We start from the raw sequence: 18934 nt of genomic DNA, 5'->3' as shown, positions 1-18934 counted from the left end.
ACTCTACCTTTTCCCCGTGCCTCCTTCTGGATTCACTACGGTTGGACTTCTGATATATGACCAGTCAGATAGACAATGGCATTTCACACTGCCCAACTGCTACCCCGTATTTCCTCCAAGCCTATAACTGTCCCAGCAGGTCCCAAATCCTCTATTGGTTATTCCTGGTGTTATTCCCGACCTGCTACTTCTGAGTGATAATATTCATGTGAGGGAATTAATATGAATGAGAATTGACTGCCGTTCAGTACCTCATATCTGCTACTATCCCCCGGTGTGTTGTGATATTTAATCCTCGCTGTTACAAATCAACTGAAGCTGCCACTTAAAACAATATCATTCAACTATCTGAGAGTGTAGTGAACTTACGTGGGAGGCTTCTGTTACTGCCGTGGGTGGTTGATCTCACCCTTTTGCTGTCCCAACCTTCAAGAGCCAACAATATTCTGGGAGTTACTAGACCCTGTTGACTTCCATCCCTAATCAGTCATGGAACTGTGATCTCTTAATGTTCAAAGTGTTAAACCAGACCTTAGTTCTGAAACACAATGTGAAAGCCAGGTTTGCATCCAGCTCCACTTTTTTCTTAAGGGTTTTCGTCCTCAAGAAATAGCCAAGTCACATCAAAGCAACCTTTTTGGATTTGTTTTATAACATATATTCGTTGTGTCTTTCCCAAGATGGAGTCTCTTAGTTATAACCTCGAAGTGAGGGAAAAGTGTCGGAATAAGAGATGTGGGATAAAACACCAATTTTGTCTTCTAGCCACTTAAGTCACTTTATAAAGTGAATGCCTTAATAAAACATCAAGTAAGTTTATTAAAGTACTTTAACACATTAAATAACGAACTTGAGACAAATCTTCCCTTGTGACTGGCAAGAATCCTTACTGGTAATGCAGTTAATCTATCCGGATGAGGAGATAGATTAGCTAGGTGCCAAAAAAACTAGTGTGAAAGAGGGGACATGACACGACAATTGTAGATAGCAATAAGAAGAAACTTGACTTGGAATGCAAAAAAATGAGTGAGTGATAGTAGGGAGTCTTAATTCTTGATGGTGAGTGGCATAGATTGCTACATATGGTGACAAGAGGCTCACAATAATCATCCCATGAAAATCTCTCTGAGAAAATCGAAGTAAACCAGACAATGCAGATGCCTATCCTCAAGGTAAGGGAATTCGAGCTAGTATTGAAGATCCTGGTAGCAAGATATAAATGACATTCCAATCAGTCCATCATAGGGTTTCACAAAAGAAGTGTCATAGTATCCATATGGCTTTGGAGAGTTAGCTAGTGTATTTGGTATTCCAGTGAGAAGGAACACAATGGCTAAATCCTCTAAAAAGATGAACAAAAGTAGAAGTTACTAGAGTTGGTATGCTGGAATAATTTGATAGAGGTATAGTAGAGATCATGTGAAGCAGTAGCAGTAGCAGGGGAGTTAAGAAGAGCTTCATACTCAACACGGAGTGGAGATGCTTTATTGACCTTGTGAAGAGTTGTTTAATAAGGACTGTTAGAGCCTCTACCATTGTATTGTGGTCGATACGATTAATTTAGTGATATTGAATGACATTGTATACAATTCTCAAGTACAAGACATTTTACATGTGACATCATGCCCTCACCTTCTCGGAAACACACTGCACATGAGCACACAAACAAATTGGGATGGTTCCAACCTCTTAGTCAATTGAAATTGAATAAGATGAACATATTTTATTGTATGCATTTGGATATACTTACGGTTGGAGATGATAGATCTTAGCTTTCAAAGAAGCAGATACAATTGGAGTTGCATGACAATGAGGATGGGGGTGCTGCTTAATAGGGCAACCCAGAAGGACACTGAAGTCTAATACGTCTTAGTTGGAACCTCATGAGCAAGATCAAGATGATGGGGAGATTCAACTCGAAAGTACACTAGAGGGCATGTAAGTTGTGAGGGATGTTTTAAATGTTGTATAGCTAGGAGTTACCATGGCCGTTCTACCTCCTATAGAGGGTGTAGGTGAGAGCAAAGGATTAATACAATTGAAGGTTGACACAACACCAAGGGGTTCAGTGGGTTGTAGCACTATCTTTGCAATAATTAGGTTAGTCTTGACAACACATTTTCTCTGGCAAAGTACAGTTCTATGGATTGTAAAGCTTGAAGAGCTATTGGAGGCCATCTTTGGGGCTATTGCATGACATGCAAAGTCTTCTCATTTCATAGATGGCGGAAGCATACTTGATAGTGCTGGACCATTTTTCACACTAGTTATTGTAAGCATTGTACCAGTTGGTGATGTAGAGTTTGACCTTGGAAAACTTAGGAGAAAATTAATCACTCAACTAAGTTGCTTCAAGGGGCACATACACCTTTAGGATCGTTTGACAACTTGCATCAGATTGTGGACTGACTCGATTATCTTAATACCTATTCATGCATTGACCTACGACAGAAACTTCATTGACCTCCTGTTGCAAAATATGATTCCTTGCAGCAATTTGATATAACTCGACCACCTCCCTAATTGTTTTGGGATACATATGACTGGAACAATTTCGAATATATAAACTGGACATCTACCTGATTGTATCTTTACCCCCCAATCAATAACAACTTATGTTCAAAATCCAAATTGTATGTCCGCATGCGAAACAGTAAACTTGAATCTGAATCAGTCATTGATTATAACATTCCAAAAATGAACCAAACTTGTCATTTCATGGTTCGGCTCAATTCTTTTCACCATCTCATAACAACTATGAGATAAAACATATTGGTGAATACATTGACCATATTCACCGAATTCAAAGATTGGATTCCGTGCAGCTATGATCAGGAATGAAAGAACAAAAAAACAGAATGAAAACAAAAGGAATATAATACATAACTCCTCCACGATCTCAGAAACTAGATCGTGGAGAGTTTAATAGACTTCCATCGATTTCTACGACCCTCAAAACAATAGATATTCATATACAAATAAATCTGAAATCGTATTTCTCATAACCAATTTCAAAACAACAAATTTGACTTGAATTCCAAACCGATCACTGTATTACTGTTCTAAAACAAAATCATCGATATGTTCTACGGGTTCAAAATATCGATTCAGGGAAAAAAAACAAAGAAAATCACACACGCAAAACTATAGACTCACAAAATCAGCAAAAAATCCAAAACTTTCTATTCCTCTCAGTCTTCGATCCCAATTACATTAAAAAAATGCCTTTTCAATACTTTCCTCTCTGATGTGAGAAGATGATACGTCATCCCAAAATCAAGAATAGGGAGCCATTTTTTCAAATCACTGGAATTGGTGAGAAGTAAGAATCTGCTGCCAACTTCCTGTAGCTGTCCAATGCTTAGTTGTCTTAATTATTTAAAACACACACAAAGCTCATAAAAGAAACCGACTCAATTGAAAAGAAAACACTCTTTGTCCCAAGTGGCTATAGTTGGAGAGTTCATCGAATTACTACTCCATTTATGCCACCACACATAGGACTTTATTAAAAACATTAAAATTAGAAACACACATAAAACATTACATTAACTTCTTGTAGCATTCTCAACCATGTTAGTTCCTGTAGCATTTGTCTGATCTGCCATTGCAGCAGTTGGGAGGATGATACACAAAATTTCATGGGTGCACCTATTATGCCATCCAAGAAACCAGAGGAGGTAGATGCTTTCCTCAATAGTTGAATGGGTAAGTTTGATGTGGCACTAAGTCCACCTCAACTTCCATCACCCTGTACAGTAGAGGGCACTCACTTGATAGATGAGTTACAACAAGGAGGAAGGGCAAAGCATATTAAGATGGAATTGCATATTGAGCAGGCGATGAAGCACCATAGGAAGGAAAAAGAGACTTTTGAACCAGTAGTTGACAAGAAGTTATACAAATTGAGGAGAGTACACATGTTGAGAAGACTGAGGTGGTGACCAATGAATCTAGTAGGGAGGAGGAGATCCATATTCAGGTTTTAAAACCCGACCAACGAGATTCCTTCAAGACCATACATGGATTCTTAATAGAGTTAGATGACAACACTTCAGTAACCCGAGGTGTCGCAGAGATGGCAAGGCAAGTTGAAAGATATAAGTTAAACAAATAGAAAGATATAAATTAAACAAATATGGTTGTTGTTTGTTGGGATGTACTACTGAACCAAAATTGGGTCTATCTGCCAAGAATTATGGTAGAGCGGTTTATGAATGTCTCCAATAGAATTCATTGAAGGAAGAAAGAGTGTTTGTCAATAACAAATTAGAGGAGGCAAGCCTTCACTTCTCTCTGAATACAAAACATAAAGTGCAGCATCTGAGTTAAGTGGGGATTTACCAACATCACAAGTCAAACCTTTGTACAATTGTATTGTTGTTGTGTATACTATCATGAATAATCATTAGTTATAGCCAATCGTGGGTTGAATAAATTTATGCAAATACATATATAAGTTTGAATTTTTGATAATCAAATAAGGATGTGATTTTATCATGAAGTAAACTTGTGCATTTTTTTTGTGAATCAGTATATATATGGTCATCATCATCATGATATTTACTGTATGTCTAAACCTATTCATGAGGAAGTTTATTATGAAAAAATGAAACAGATTTTGCTTTTTCAAAAGCATTGTAAGAGACCTACTGGCTCACACTGTAGCTATGCTGGAGAATGTTTTTATTTTTGAAAGTTTTGCTTTATGTTTTTTTTTTTGGTTTTTGAATATATAACCTTTTTGAACTTTTTTCAGAATATATGTAAATGGTCATTTAAATAACATGGAAAATAAACTACTAATATTGACAGCATAAATCTATGAATTGCCATTATTCAATTTGCCTTTTATTTTCTTTTGTGAGGGTTTCTGAATATTGTGATTTCAGTTCTCTTGCTAAGGTATAAGTATTTTCTGGGGTTTCTGAAGATTAAGTTGTGAATTCCAATTCACTGCTGAAGTAAAGTGGATTTTGACTAGTTATTATATCTGATATGAGTATCCAATCAATTAATTATTGCTTTGAAATTTTCGGAGGGTTTGAAGCCGAGCTATGCATTCAATCTATAGCTGAGGTATTGTGGTTGTGAAAAATGATGAAATATGTGGCTTAGAGGAAAAGTACAACTACACATAACAGACTAAAACTATGAGAAATTTCATCTGTTCTAGGCTGTTTGCTTGCAAAGATGTCATAAACGATTTTCTGGTATGCATTTGTGAGTTGTGGCAAGAAACAGTGTGGGTACTTACTTGAAGCTTGCTATTTTATATTTTTGCTAAGTAACTTGTTAAGCAGATCTTGCAAACTGGCCGAGTACTTTCTTAGTTTTAGAATAATTTTCATGACACCAAAATTTTGAGGTGTTGATTGATGTTGATAAATATTAGTGCTTTGATTTTTGATCACAATGATGATGCTTATACTGGGCAAATCAAGATTGTTACTTACTTTATATTGTGCATTTGACATTGATTTAAGCCTTTCAGATGAGGCTTTGTTATTGAAGTGGATCACACAATTTTTATGCAAACTGGTCGAGTACTTTCTTAGTTTTAGAATTATTTTTATGACACCTCCAAATTTTGAGGTGTTGATTGATGTTGAAAATAGTAGTGCTCTGAATTTTGATCACAATGATGATGCTTATACTGGGCAAATTAAGATTGTTACTTTATATTATGGATTTGACATTGATTTAATCCTTTTAGATGAGGCTTTGTTATTAAAGTGGATCACACAATTTTTATCACCTAGAAGAGCATCACTCTATATCTGATTTTTTTTAATGTTTATTGCGTTATTAAATTGTTTAACAGTTCAGCAAAACATTGGTGATACATATATTCTGAATAGATTGCTTAAATATGCACCTTACTCAATTCTTTGAGGTGAATTCCTCTCTTCTGATCTGAATTGCAATACGTTCTAGTGTACATTTTCACCATTTTATTTGCATTTTTTGAAGCAATCAGTTGTAAGTATATGTTTTGATGCAACATTTATTGATTTACAAACCCAATTTTAAAGTTTCTAATGAGTTACTGGCTACTGTGTAACACTGTATCAGATTATTGATAAAATTGTCGATTTCTCAAGGCAGCAAATTGTACAGAGTGTTTTTGTTGCATATGATCCTTCATATTGGACGATCCATAAAGGTGGTGGAACCGATGGTCATGATGGTAAGTTTGTCATGTGGTGGCTTGTTGTTTTGTATAGAAAGAATGCTATTTTAATGGATATATAAATTTGCGTACTTTTCAAAATGACAAATTTTGCAATGTTTTTATTACATATTGATATGATCCATCATATTGGATGATTGATTAAGGTGGTGGAACTGATGTTCATGATGGTAAGTTTGTTATGTGGTGGCTAGTTGCTTTGTGTGTAAAGAAGCTGTTGTTTTTAATGGATTGTAGGCTTTTTAAGTAACTTAATGCATTATCCTTTTTAACAATATCAACTAAGAGAGGTAATACAACAGATTCAAGTAACTTTTAATTTTCTAAATTCACATATAAATTCGTTATGTATATGTGAGTATTCTAAAGGAGTACAACAAAGTTGTCCTCATATAATTAGGACCATCCTAAACTATCAGAAAACTAGGGGGATGTTTCTTAAATGCCCCTCTTTTTTTGTGTGTATGAGATGAGTTTACCATTCTTTTCAAAATTTTACATTATAGTAGTTAAATATGCCAATGCAATATGCTTTGTCAATGTAGTAAATATTGAATAGATCTTGTTTGTTTAATCTTATCTAAGGCCTTAAAGAAGAACTTATCAACCAACAAAGCAAGTCCGGAAAAAAAGGGCGCTGCCAGAGCAAGGGTTGGAAGACTAGAAAGTTAGCATTCTCCAAGTCAGACTCTCCTGAATTATTGTTTAATCTATTTTTAGTTTATTTACTGTGTGATACTCTATTGATTTTCCACTGTATACAGGGTTTCTACTGTAGTTTCCAATGTGTTCTACAAACTCTGCAGTATTCTTGGTTTGTTTAAGGATCTCCTTTCAATTGAACGACTCTCAGATTATTATGTTCTTCAGTTAATCAAGACAAGCCTTACAACATTCACTATTGAGAATATACAGCTATTGCAGTTAAAGGCTATTGGTGTTACATGTGCGGTAATAATATTCTTTATTATAAATCTGCTCGCTTTGATAAACATAAAAGGGTTAAGATGAAACTGATATAATTCTTTTGACTTCAACCATGACTTCAATCTGTCCTTGGTTTTGACAAAATTCTTCTGGTGCAAAGGTATTCAGCTCCTACCCTGAGCATCGAATAATTATAATGGATGACATTATTCAGCTACTATGGAAGTTACCCTCATCAAAGCGAAATCTCAGATCTTATCATTTACCAGATAACGAGCAAAAGCAGATTCAGATGATAACTGCCTTATTATTGCAGTTGGTTCAATGCAGTGTCAGTCTACCACAATCAATTAAGACAGTTTCTCCAGTTAATGCTAATACTGCTGATTTTGATCTATCTAAGTGCTTTGATCCTGCAGTTGAATCCTGCAGATATTTCTGGGGAAATCTTCTACAATATTTGTCAGTTCTGAAATTTCAGGACATTTCTGATATTAAATTCATTATTGAGAACCTTGTTATTGATTTATTGACAACAATAAATGTACCAGAGTATCCCGCAGCAAGTCTTCTGCTTCAGGTACATGAACTTGTTACTATTGTTATATGACAGTACAATGAATACATCTCATAGACTGTAATATTTTGCAGATTCTTTGTCTTCTACTGATTGGAAATGCTGGACTTAAGTCTAAAGATGTAATTGTGCATGGCATAGCAATTGATCTTCTTGGCCAGATTGCTGCTAGACTGAAGCATGATAGTGTGGTATGCAGCAATGATAAACATTGGATCTTGCAGGAGCTACAAGAAGATAGTTCAGAGTATGTTGTCCCAGAGGACACGTGTGTTGTCTGTCATGGGCAAAGAACTGCAAACTTGATAATAGTTTGTGAGGGCTGCCAGAAAGTGTTCCACGAGGAGTGCATTGGTTACACTGGACGTAATCAGTCAAGCCGTGGTTGGGTCTGCCATTTTTGCATATGCAGGAAGCAACTTGCATCTCTTTATTCTCATTTTCAAGTGCAACGGGAGAAACTCAAAGACGGTGAACTTTCCAGTCGAGTAAAGGGAGCTGCTGTTATTGAGCAGATCCTTTTAAACTACCTTCAGGAAGTTGGATCGGCTGATAACTTGGTTACATATGCTTGCCAGTATGAAATGCATTGTGCTTGTTTCCCCAATACACATTCCTATGTCATAAATGCTTTCTCATTTATGACATTTTTATATAATAATTATGGAAAATATTGTGCAGGTTTTACTTGTGTGAGTGGTTAAAAGATGAACCAAATGCATTACAAATGCTTCCATTTTACAATGGGAGGTGGAACTCAGAATCTCACTCTATGGACTTTGGGATTGCTTCTGCTAGTTTTTCCAGGGATGTTATCATACGCATTTCAGCAGCTTTAGGGCAAAAAAGAGCTCTGGCTCGTGGTTTTGATAAAATTCTTGATAGATTACTGGTATTTTCTTTAACAATATTTCTTGTTTGCTGTGGATCTGTACATCAAGAGGAATGGCTTGGTATATAATGTATATTTGTATGCAGGCTAGTTTACAAGAGAACTCACCAACGCTTCGAGCCAAAGCACTGAGAGCTGTAAGGCGTTAGTTTTTTCTAATGCAGATTATTTGAAATGTAGCCTTCTGGTTGTTGTTTATTGTTGTGATTCAGTTTACAGAGTGATACATAGTTTACTACATCCAGAGATAGTTGCATATTTGTTCTCAATTTAATGTGTTCTCGGCTTATATATTTTGAAACCATTGCATAATTTGTTGGCAATGCCTTAGGTTAGTACAATTGTTGAAGCAGATCCTGGAGTATTAGGAGATACACATGTCAGGTGTGCTGTAGAGGGCAGGTTTCTTGACTCTGCTATCTCTGTGCGAGAAGCATCCATGGAGCTTGTTGGTCGTCATATTGTCTCTCGTCCTGATGTGGCTGAGAAGGTGGGGGAGACACGGTTCTTGCAAGATCTAATATTGAGATATTTAAAGTTTGACACACATTTGCCTCTCAGAAAAAAATGCATTTCTGGTTTTCTATGGTATATCTGACACAGTCTTCTGAATTCCAGTACTTTAACAAAGTTGCAGAGCGTATCAAGGACAAAGGAGTAAGTGTGCGGAAGCGTGTAATCAAAATTATTCGAGATATATGCATTATTCAATGCAATTTTGCAAAAACCACTGATGCTTACTATCACATTATATCCAGAATCAGCGATGAAGAGACAAGTATACAGGTACATAGTTTGGTTGCTGAAAAAGTAAATTTATTTGTAAGTAGATAAGTAGAGGTCGGGCCTTTGATCGGTGAGGCAAAGTAGATATCTAAATTGTCAATTCAGCATCTAACTATTGGAATGGCCACAAATAAAGAAGAAATACATGCTATTAGTTAATTAAAAGTTGTGAAGCAGAATATTGTTAGTGTATTCGGAATTATGGCTGTTGTTTGCCAGTGTTTTTTCATTTGGTCATGTCCTGAGTCGTATTTCTAGTTTTGTAGGTCTATATCAGTTCTTTTCTTTTTTTTCTAATCATATTTTGAGAACTGATGTTTGATTCATGCTACTTTATACATAAGTTGATAATGATTGTAGCTTTTATCGGATGACCTCAATCGACGAAATCAAATGTTTGAATGGTCTATGGTCCTTAAACATTTGATATCTATCCTTCTCTATTATTACCATGGAGCATTATTGTTGACAATTATTAAGATGACATATCAATTATATATACATATATATACACATTATATATATGCATACATACATATAAATATGAATACACACACACACATGATGTATGCATATATATATATATATATATATATATATATATATATATATATATATATATATATATATATATATATATATATATATATATATATATATATATATATATATATGCATACATTATTGTCATATTCATTATAATGATTATAATACATTAAAGAGATTTCATTTTTGGTATCGACAATAATGTCAATTATGTAAGTCAACTTAAAATCATCGAATACATATAGTAATCGAAAATGCAAGAATACTATGGTGGCACAGTTGATTATGATATTGACTGTGATGACCATAGTCGATATCGACTATGGTTATCACAACCGATACATTTATTGACTGCCATATATTATTGATGTCAATATATATTATAAGAGTCAATCATTGTATTGATACCACAGTCGATATCGACTGTGATTATCACAAGCGATAACCTTATCAACTGCCATATATTATTGATGTCAATATATATTATAAGAGTCGATCATTTTATTGACTGTCTTGCATTATCATTATTATTAAGTTATGACTCTAACATTATCATTCAAATTTAATGATATATATTAGTAGTAACTAATGAATGATTAAACCGTTAACAAGAGACATGTCTTACGTAGAGATATCCCCTACGGGAGACATGCCCCATTATGTTATATATATATAGATAGTAATTGAAAGAGTAACATGGAACAAACAAAAATCTACAAGTGTTATTACAAGTTCCAAATAGAGATTCATATCAAGTCTTCTCAAGTAAAAGAAATAAATCATCATTGTATTTGAAGTTCATTGTTTTCTCTTAGATCTGCATTATCATTACATATACAATTTCATTAGAAGAAAAAAGGAATTAGAAAATAATTCAAACCTACGTACATTATAGTTCCATTATATACATCAAAGAAACAAGTTAAAAATTTAAAATTTCTTTTGTTCCTAATTTGATCACAGTTTAACATGGTATCAAAGATAGCATAAAGAAATCATCCGATGAGATAAATTGAGGAGAAATCTAACCGTCATCAAAACTCTATAAAACTCATAGTCAAGAAGAATGGTGAGTAGAGATAGATTTGAAGATAGACTTGAAGGTGCTACAAATTTCATCTCATGGGAATTCAGATTAATGATAGCACTAATAGAGTAGGACCCGAACGCATTTGTGGAGAGATAAGGTAAAAAATTAATGTCCAACAAGAGACCACAAGTGGGCCTAACGGATTGAAAGTAAAAATAGTGCCTAGAAGGTTGCAGGACCACCAAATGGTGTTTGAGAAAAAGTAAACTGATAGAGCAAGAAGCAAAGAAAGAGAAACAACACCACAAAAGAGAGACTGCAAAACTACGAAACAACTAGTGGTTCGCAGTAGTTGAAAAGTAGCTCAAAATCGAAGGATAACTGTCTGTTTGCAGAGAAGTCTAAGAAATTGAAACCTGTTGTCTGAGAGAGGATGACTGTTGTTATTGATGGTGCATGTGCAAGTGATATCTGTGTTGTCTCACCGATCTGGTGTGAGCAAGAGTGAATCGACTCCCAAATTGCTTTTTTCTTTTAACAAAGGTAACCAGAGTGGAGAAAGAAGTGATAGGCTGATGATAGGACGTAGATCCAGAGGGGGATAAATCACGAAGAGTGAGATCCCAAAGAGACAAAGCCTCTTGGAGATAGAGGGCAAGACACTGTTAATCAACATACCAGAAGGAGGAGGATAGGGACCTGTACTTTCTGAATAAACAATGGAGCCTCCCTCAAATCTCGTAGAGAGGTTTACCTATAGCGGATAATGGTGGTGAGGAAATCTGTGGACCAAAAACAACAAAGTCATGACGATTCCTATAGATGCAATAAAGGATCATATAGCTCCTATTATATCAAAGTTGGATATTGCATATAAAATCTTCAAAACTCTAGAGAACATGTATGAGGCAAATAACACTAGTAGGGCCCTTGCCCTTAAAACACAACTCCCACATGTCAAGATGAACAAAGGAAAAACTGCACGGCCTAATTTACAAGAATAACATAGACAAGTGATCAACTATCTACTGTTGGTCATCAAATTGACAATAAAGAATTATCAATGCTGGTGCTAAGTGGATTGCCTACATCTTGGGAAGCGTTTATACAAGAGATAAGTGCTAGATCCATATTTCCTAAGTTCGATCGACTAAAGACTGTTTGCATTCAAGAAGCAAGATTGATTGCGAGAGGAATTAGGAGAAACATCTCTAGTGGAGAAATTCAAGTATTTAATGCTAATTCTCACAAGAAAGGAAATAGAAACAACTTCAAACAAAAGAAAGGAAAGGACAACCATAACAGATACTTAACAAAAGAAGAAAAAACTTGTCTAGAATTCAATGTTTTAGATGTGATAAATTTGGACATCTTGCAATAAAATGCCTAGATAGATCTAAACAACAAGCCTTACTAGCGGAAGTAAGGATAAGGATGTAGATGGACTTGTATTCTTCTCAACACTATCAAGTGAGATTTCAAATAACAAAAATACCTAGGTCATCAACATTGGAGCCTCGCAACACATCATAGGATTCAAAAAACAACTAGATAGCCTAGATGAAGGATCAATTGAAGAAGTCACCATTGGAGAAAATTCAAACTCCCCGGTAAAAGGAGTTGGAACTTGCACAATTCAACTATAATCAGGTGTTTTTCTTCAATCAAGTGGTGTACTATTTGTACTAGGCATCAAGCACAATCTAGTTTTCATATCAGCACTTGAGAATAAAGGGTATCAAATTGCCTTCATGGATGGAAAAGTTCTAGCATGGCCTAAGAACTCAAATATCAAGAAGGCATATACCTTAGGGAATCAAGTTGGGTGACACATCTTCTACTAATGAGATATGGCATAGAAGGTTAGGGCATATTCGTTTCTGTGTCCTATCTTCTATGGTGAATAGTGTAAATGCTCTACCTAAGTTGACAAGATCATGAAGGGGTTTGCAAGGGTTGAGCTATGGGAAATAACTCCAAGGGTGTTTTCCATAATATTGAGAGTAGAGCCAAAAATGTACTTGAACTTATCCATCCTGATCTATGTGGACTAGTAGTGACCTCCCTAAGAGGATTCTTGTATTATGTTATTTTTATCGATGACCACTCTAGGAAAACTTGGATTTACTTTCTAAAATGTAAAGAATCAAATGAAATTCTAACAAAATTTAAATAATTCAAAGCCTTAGTTGAAGACATGTCGGGGAAAAGAATCAAAACCTTAAGGTCAAATAATGGGGGAGAATACATCTTTGATAACTTTAAAGCATTTTATAACTCAGTTGGGATTAAGAGGGAGTACACAGTGCCTTAAAAACCCTCAACAAAATGGGGTAGCTGAAAGAAAAAATAGAACCATTGTAGAAGCAACAAAAGACATGATGCATGATCAAAACCTTCGCACCTCATTCTTGGCTTAAGCCTCTTGCACATTATTTCTATCCAAAATGGTTGTCTTCAATCTATCCTAGTTAAAAGGCCCTTGAAGAAGCATTCACGGGGATTAAACCTGACATAAGCCATCTTAGGATATTTGGTTGTCCTGTCTATATCCACGTTCCTAAAGAGAAAAGGTCCAAATTAGAGCCATAAGGAAAGACTGGGATATTTGTTGGGTATAGTAAAACATCTAAAGCCTACATGATATACATACTTGATCAATACTTAATTGAGCTTAGCAGAGATGTAACTCTTCAAGTAGACATTGCTTTTAAAAGGTCTAAAGACATTATGGAAGTAGATGAAGTAAACTCTCAAGAAGATCTTGATCTTGAACTTCAGAGGGAAACTTCTATACATAATGATAATGAACCATTGAACTCTATACTTGAACATAGAGGTTTAGCGATTAGTCATAAGGAACCACTTAGGGCAAGGAAAATAATTGAAGAAGCAGAGATCTATGGAGCTTCTAAGGGTACTTTTAGACAAAGGAATAAACCTAATAGATATTCTTATGTTTCTCTCATGAGTGAATGTATCGAATATGAACCGTCAAATGTTGAGGAATGTCGTGGTTGAAGAATACCAACCATCATAACCATAGTAACATAGGGACACATTTCCCTTTTTGCCCCACGTCCTGGAGACTTGGACGCACCGGGGACTTGGCGACTCCATCTTACCGTTCCCAGCGGCACCACCAGATTTTACCACCTACACCGAGGATGGGGAACGTCTCGATGTTGACTATTTGCTGGTTCGACTATCTGTGTTCAATGTTTGATGTTCCAATTCAATCCAATGTTCAAGTATTTACTCTTTTACATCTTTATATCTTATATTGCAATACATCTTTTCATAACTAGCTTTTAGAGTACCATATGTATATATATACACACACCTCCTCCTGTCCCTTGCCATTGTCCCCCAGCCATCCCCCCACCGTCCCCAAATTAAGGCCCCTTTGTCCCCCCATTCCACTGGCCCCCCATCCCCCAAGGTAGTGTAACTATGATCATAATGAATGATGTCTGGGACATTGCACCTATACCTGAAGTAAAATCAGTTATCTCATCTAAATGGTTATTCAAATTCAAACTTGTAGTTGATGGCAGTATTGAAAAACATAAAGCTAGATTTGTTGCCAGAGGTTTCTCTTAAAGGGAAATGATTGATTATGAAGAGAGATTTCCCCTGGTTGCTAGATGCACCTCTGTCAGGTCTGTAATTGCTATTGCTGCATCTCAAGGATGAAAATTCACTAGATGGATGTAAAGACAACTTTCCTTAATGGGATCATTGAAGAGGAAGTATACTTGGAACAACCAAAGCGATTTGTGATTCATGATAGTACTTCTTATGTTTGCAAGTTGAAGAAGGATTTATATGGGATCAAACAGGTTCGTTGAGCTTTGTATGAAAGAATAGACAACTATCTCTCTAAATTAGGTTTTCCAGGAATGAAGCAGACCCCAATTTATACTTTAAGGTAATAATATTATAGAAATTATTTTAGTCGCTAATTAAATTTTACTAATATATGATAATTAATTATTAAATAAAAATAAATTATATGTTGACATTGATTTAAGTTTATTAATATAATTTAATTTAAAATTATAAACTATTATTTATATTACAATCAATAAATATTATTTCTGTTACAATCAATATAAATATAAATATTCATATATAAATTACTATTTAAAATGATATTTTAGCAAAAAAAAATCTAATAAGTTTAAAGTTTACAATTATATAACAATTTTTTATTATTCTTGTTCCATTCAATTCTAATTAATATTAAAAATTATGCTTCAAATTGATATCATATCAATATGAATATTTATAATTAAAAATGTAAGTTAATTTTATGGAATTTTATTAAATAGACAGAGTATATTTTATTATAAAGAAATAGACAAAGAATAGTTTGCTATCAGCCTAACCATTGCACCTGTTGGTGCAAGTGCTAGTATAAGGCAGGGTTTCTTATGCTAACTATGGTCAAACAACTAACACAGTGTTTTTGTCTTTGTCCACACATCCTGGACCTTTAAAGAGATTGTTTGGTAAGGTTTGCATCCCCATTTCTTCATTATTTAAATTTTTCTCTGTGTTGCTTGCAACAGTAATATTATATCTTTGAAAGGCCCTGTGTATATATGAATGAAGTGCTTGTATTAAGGCAATCGTACGTCAATTTATTCATTCCGATTTTCTTTTGCAAAAGGACTTCAATAATGGCTGTCTAATATCTGGAACAATGTTTGTGTCTTAGTCCGCCCATATCAGATTTTGTAAAGGATTTTATAGGCTTGCATCCCCACTTCATTATTTGAAATTTTTCTGTGTGATACTTGCAACTGATATTTTAGCTTTAGAAAAGGCTTTTGTAGAAATATGAAAAATATCTAGTGGGGTTTTTTCTAAACATAGTTCTGCTAAACTTTATTTGAACTTACCAGTACCCTTTGATATTGTGTATGTAGGATCTTGTTTGCAAGACTTTCTATGAGTTGTGGTTTGAAGAACCGTCCAGTAGTCAGGCTGCTTTTGTGGGAGATGGAAGCACTGTGCCACTAGAAATAGTAGAGCGAACACAACAACTAGTTAATGTACTGAGTATGTTGAACAACAATCAACCATTAGTTACCATTATTAGACGGGCAATGGCATTGGACTTTTGTTCGTCCAAAAATTCTGGAACAAGTGCAGTGTCAGAGGCTGCAGTGCGAAACCGCTGTGAACTAATGTGCAAGTGTTTGCTAGAAAGTATTCTGAAGGTATTATAGTTATGGAAGAGGCTTCTATAGTTATTTTAACAAAGTGGTTTTGGTTATCGTCTCTCTGGGAAACACAATTATTTTCCCTGTTGCTGAATGGATTAGTGGTTAATGCTTTTACAGGCAGAAGAAACAAGTACTGTTGAATCTGAAATCCAGGCACTTCCATATGTACTAGCCTTGCATGCTTTTTGCCTTGTGGATCCAACCTTATGTGCACCTGCATCTGATCCATCACGATTTGTGGTCACTCTTCAGCCTTATCTTAAAACACAGGCATGTATTTACATGGAAATCCATTTTATATGAAACTGTATACTTCTTTCCCCAATCTATTGCACTTCTATTTTGGAAAGCCAAATTTGAATACTGAAGAAAATCAGAGAATCTGCATGGCTTTTGTACAGATCTTGACACATCCTAGTTGTATAATCATTTTATCATGATATTTGAAATTTTCCACAATTATAATGTTATTTTTCATCATGCTATCCTTGTGTGAATAATCAGGCAAATAATCGAACCGTTGCTCAGCTGCTTCAGAGTATTGTATATATTATTGATGCAGTACTACATTTTCTCCGAAGGCCACCGCCAAATTTTGTTGAAGAACTTGAACGAGATTTGAGGCAGCTGATTGTTCGATATTCTTTTCTCTATGTTGTAGAAGCATGTATAAAGCAAGTACCTGTCTTCTATTCTATTCCCATCGTCACTGGTTTCATTTCCTTTCTGTTGGATACATTCACAGTGCATATTGTTTTTCAGTTAAAATTTGCAAATTAATTTATAGTTCCATTTGGTGTCTATTATTTTTTTGATGTGACTGTTTTTCTTCTGTTATACCTGTAATAATTAGGTGCATATTGAGCTTTATATTTTAATGAGTTGTAGCTGCATGTCTAATTTTATTGCATTTCTTTATATTCATTTGCTCAGTTTGCAAGTTTTACATGTGTACTAATTTAGTGCAATGTTAGGCAGAAAACACAAGTATGCTCAATATAGGTGGAGACAACCACTTTTCTATACTCTTATTTCTCATTTCATTTAGGGAGAGTTAATGTTTTATTGCATTCATAAGTATAACATGATAGTTACTGAGCTTCACATTGCTAACACTTTTCTATACACAATATTGTAAATAGAAAATTGGTTGTCTCCACTTGTATTGTGAATGGCATCATGTTATACTTATGAATTGCATTCATAAGTATCAATGTTTTATGGCATGCATACTTGTGCCTAGTTCTTGCATTGCTGGATTTTTCGAGGTCTTTTGAGTTGCATTCTGATGCTTCAGGTGAGAGCACTGGTGCTATTCTTTCCCAAGGTTGCGATCCCATTGCATTTGAGAGCAGGAAGCTCATAGGTCTTGAGAGATCGTTTAGTGTTTATGACAAGGAGATGCTGGCCATTATGCATGCTTTTGTCAAGTTCTGGCAATATCTAGTTGGCAGTAAGTTTGCATCAAAACTGATCATAATAGCCTTAAGCATTTCCTTGGACAGCTAGATCACAATGAGAGACAATAGAAGTTGGTCAACAAAATTCATTCTTATGATTTTGATATTTCATATATCAAGGGTACTTTGAATGTAGTTGCTGATAAACTTTTGTGAAGATGCCATTTATGAGGATTGGAGACACTTGATCATTGTTGAGAATGTCAAGGATCAGTGGGCATCTGGTATTGTTGATAGTATTATACAAGACAACATGTATACTCAGGTAGATTATGTTGCGGTTCTTTCATGACTCTCCATTGATTGGATGCCTTGAGTTCTTTAAGACATACAAATAGATACGAGAGAGGTTGACAGGAAGGGCTTGAAGTCGGATGTGCAATAACATGTTAGAGAGTGCTCTGTTTGTCAACAAAACAAACAAGAGCATACTTATCCAGTTGATTTACTACAACCACTTCGTATTTTGAGAGGAAGTGGGAATGCTTATCAATGGATTTCATTGTGGGCTTGCTGAAAGCCAATATAGAGATTGCTTGTTTGTGGTGGTGGATCGCCTCACCAAATATGGGTGCTCATTTCTTTCCTATCACCACTACATTTTCATTGACATAGGTAGCTGTGTTGTTTTTTCGGGGGATTTTTAGGTTGCATGGTTCAACCCAAAGCATTGTTAGTGACCAAGATAGCCGATTCATGAGCCATTTTTGGCAGGAGTTGTTGAAGTTGTATGGGATAGAGTTGACTAAGTACTAATTACTACCCTCAAATTGATGACCAGATTGAGATTGTTAATAAGTGGGTGGAGGGTTATCTACGAAACTACGAGTCAGTACAACAATGAGCCTAGGTGAAGTCGATATATTTCTACCAGTATTGTTATGATTCCACTCACCATATATCTATTCAGATGTCCCCATTTAGAGCCTTGTATGGCCATGATACTTCAAGTTTCATGGATTTATTATTCAATGACAAGATGATGCCTAGTTCAAAAGATTTGTTGCTGGATAGCCAGGATGTTATGAGGACTTTGAAACACAACATTCAGAATGCTCAAAACCAATAGAAGCAATATGTTGATCAGCAGAGGATTACTTGCTCTTTCCATGTGAGTGATATGGTATATCTGATGTTGCGGCTTTAAAGAAATCATCTATCAGGTATATTGGAGCTTAGAAGCTCAAGCCTTGCTATTATGGTCCCTTCTGTGTTGTTAGATGTGGAGGTGAAGTAGCTTATGAGCTTGATTTGCCAGAGGACAACATAGTGCATAATGTATTTCATCT

At 35.2% G+C, this 18934-nt stretch overlaps 1 protein-coding gene across 3 annotated transcripts in view; it reads left to right on the top strand.

Moving 5' to 3' along the window:
• LOC149574878 (sister chromatid cohesion protein SCC2-like) overlaps window positions 1–18934 on the top strand; it is a 210077-nt gene that overhangs the window by 84410 nt on the left and 106733 nt on the right. For 2 of the 3 annotated variants that reach the window (XM_089814728.1, XM_089814727.1), the window contains exons 7-18: window positions 6076–6190; window positions 6779–6860; window positions 6958–7144; window positions 7281–7700; window positions 7772–8274; window positions 8379–8589; window positions 8676–8726; window positions 8921–9079; window positions 9208–9375; window positions 15886–16179; window positions 16303–16455; window positions 16690–16859. In XM_089814728.1, the coding sequence (XP_089670854.1) occupies window positions 6076–6190; window positions 6779–6860; window positions 6958–7144; window positions 7281–7700; window positions 7772–8274; window positions 8379–8589; window positions 8676–8726; window positions 8921–9079; window positions 9208–9375; window positions 15886–16179; window positions 16303–16455; window positions 16690–16859 (2513 nt within the window). Of the gene's footprint in view, window positions 1–5826; window positions 5897–6075; window positions 6191–6778; window positions 6861–6957; window positions 7145–7280; window positions 7701–7771; window positions 8275–8378; window positions 8590–8675; window positions 8727–8920; window positions 9080–9207; window positions 9376–15885; window positions 16180–16302; window positions 16456–16689; window positions 16860–18934 lie in introns of those variants that run through there. The other variant, XM_089814729.1, reaches the window with a different exon arrangement.

This window comes from Cupressus sempervirens, chromosome 2 (genome assembly GCF_028749045.1).
Source record: "Cupressus sempervirens isolate cs-2001-9-10 chromosome 2, ASM2874904v1, whole genome shotgun sequence".
NCBI classification, from domain to species: Eukaryota; Viridiplantae; Streptophyta; class Pinopsida; order Cupressales; family Cupressaceae; genus Cupressus; species Cupressus sempervirens.
This window is presented reverse-complemented; position numbering and strand designations above follow the sequence as displayed.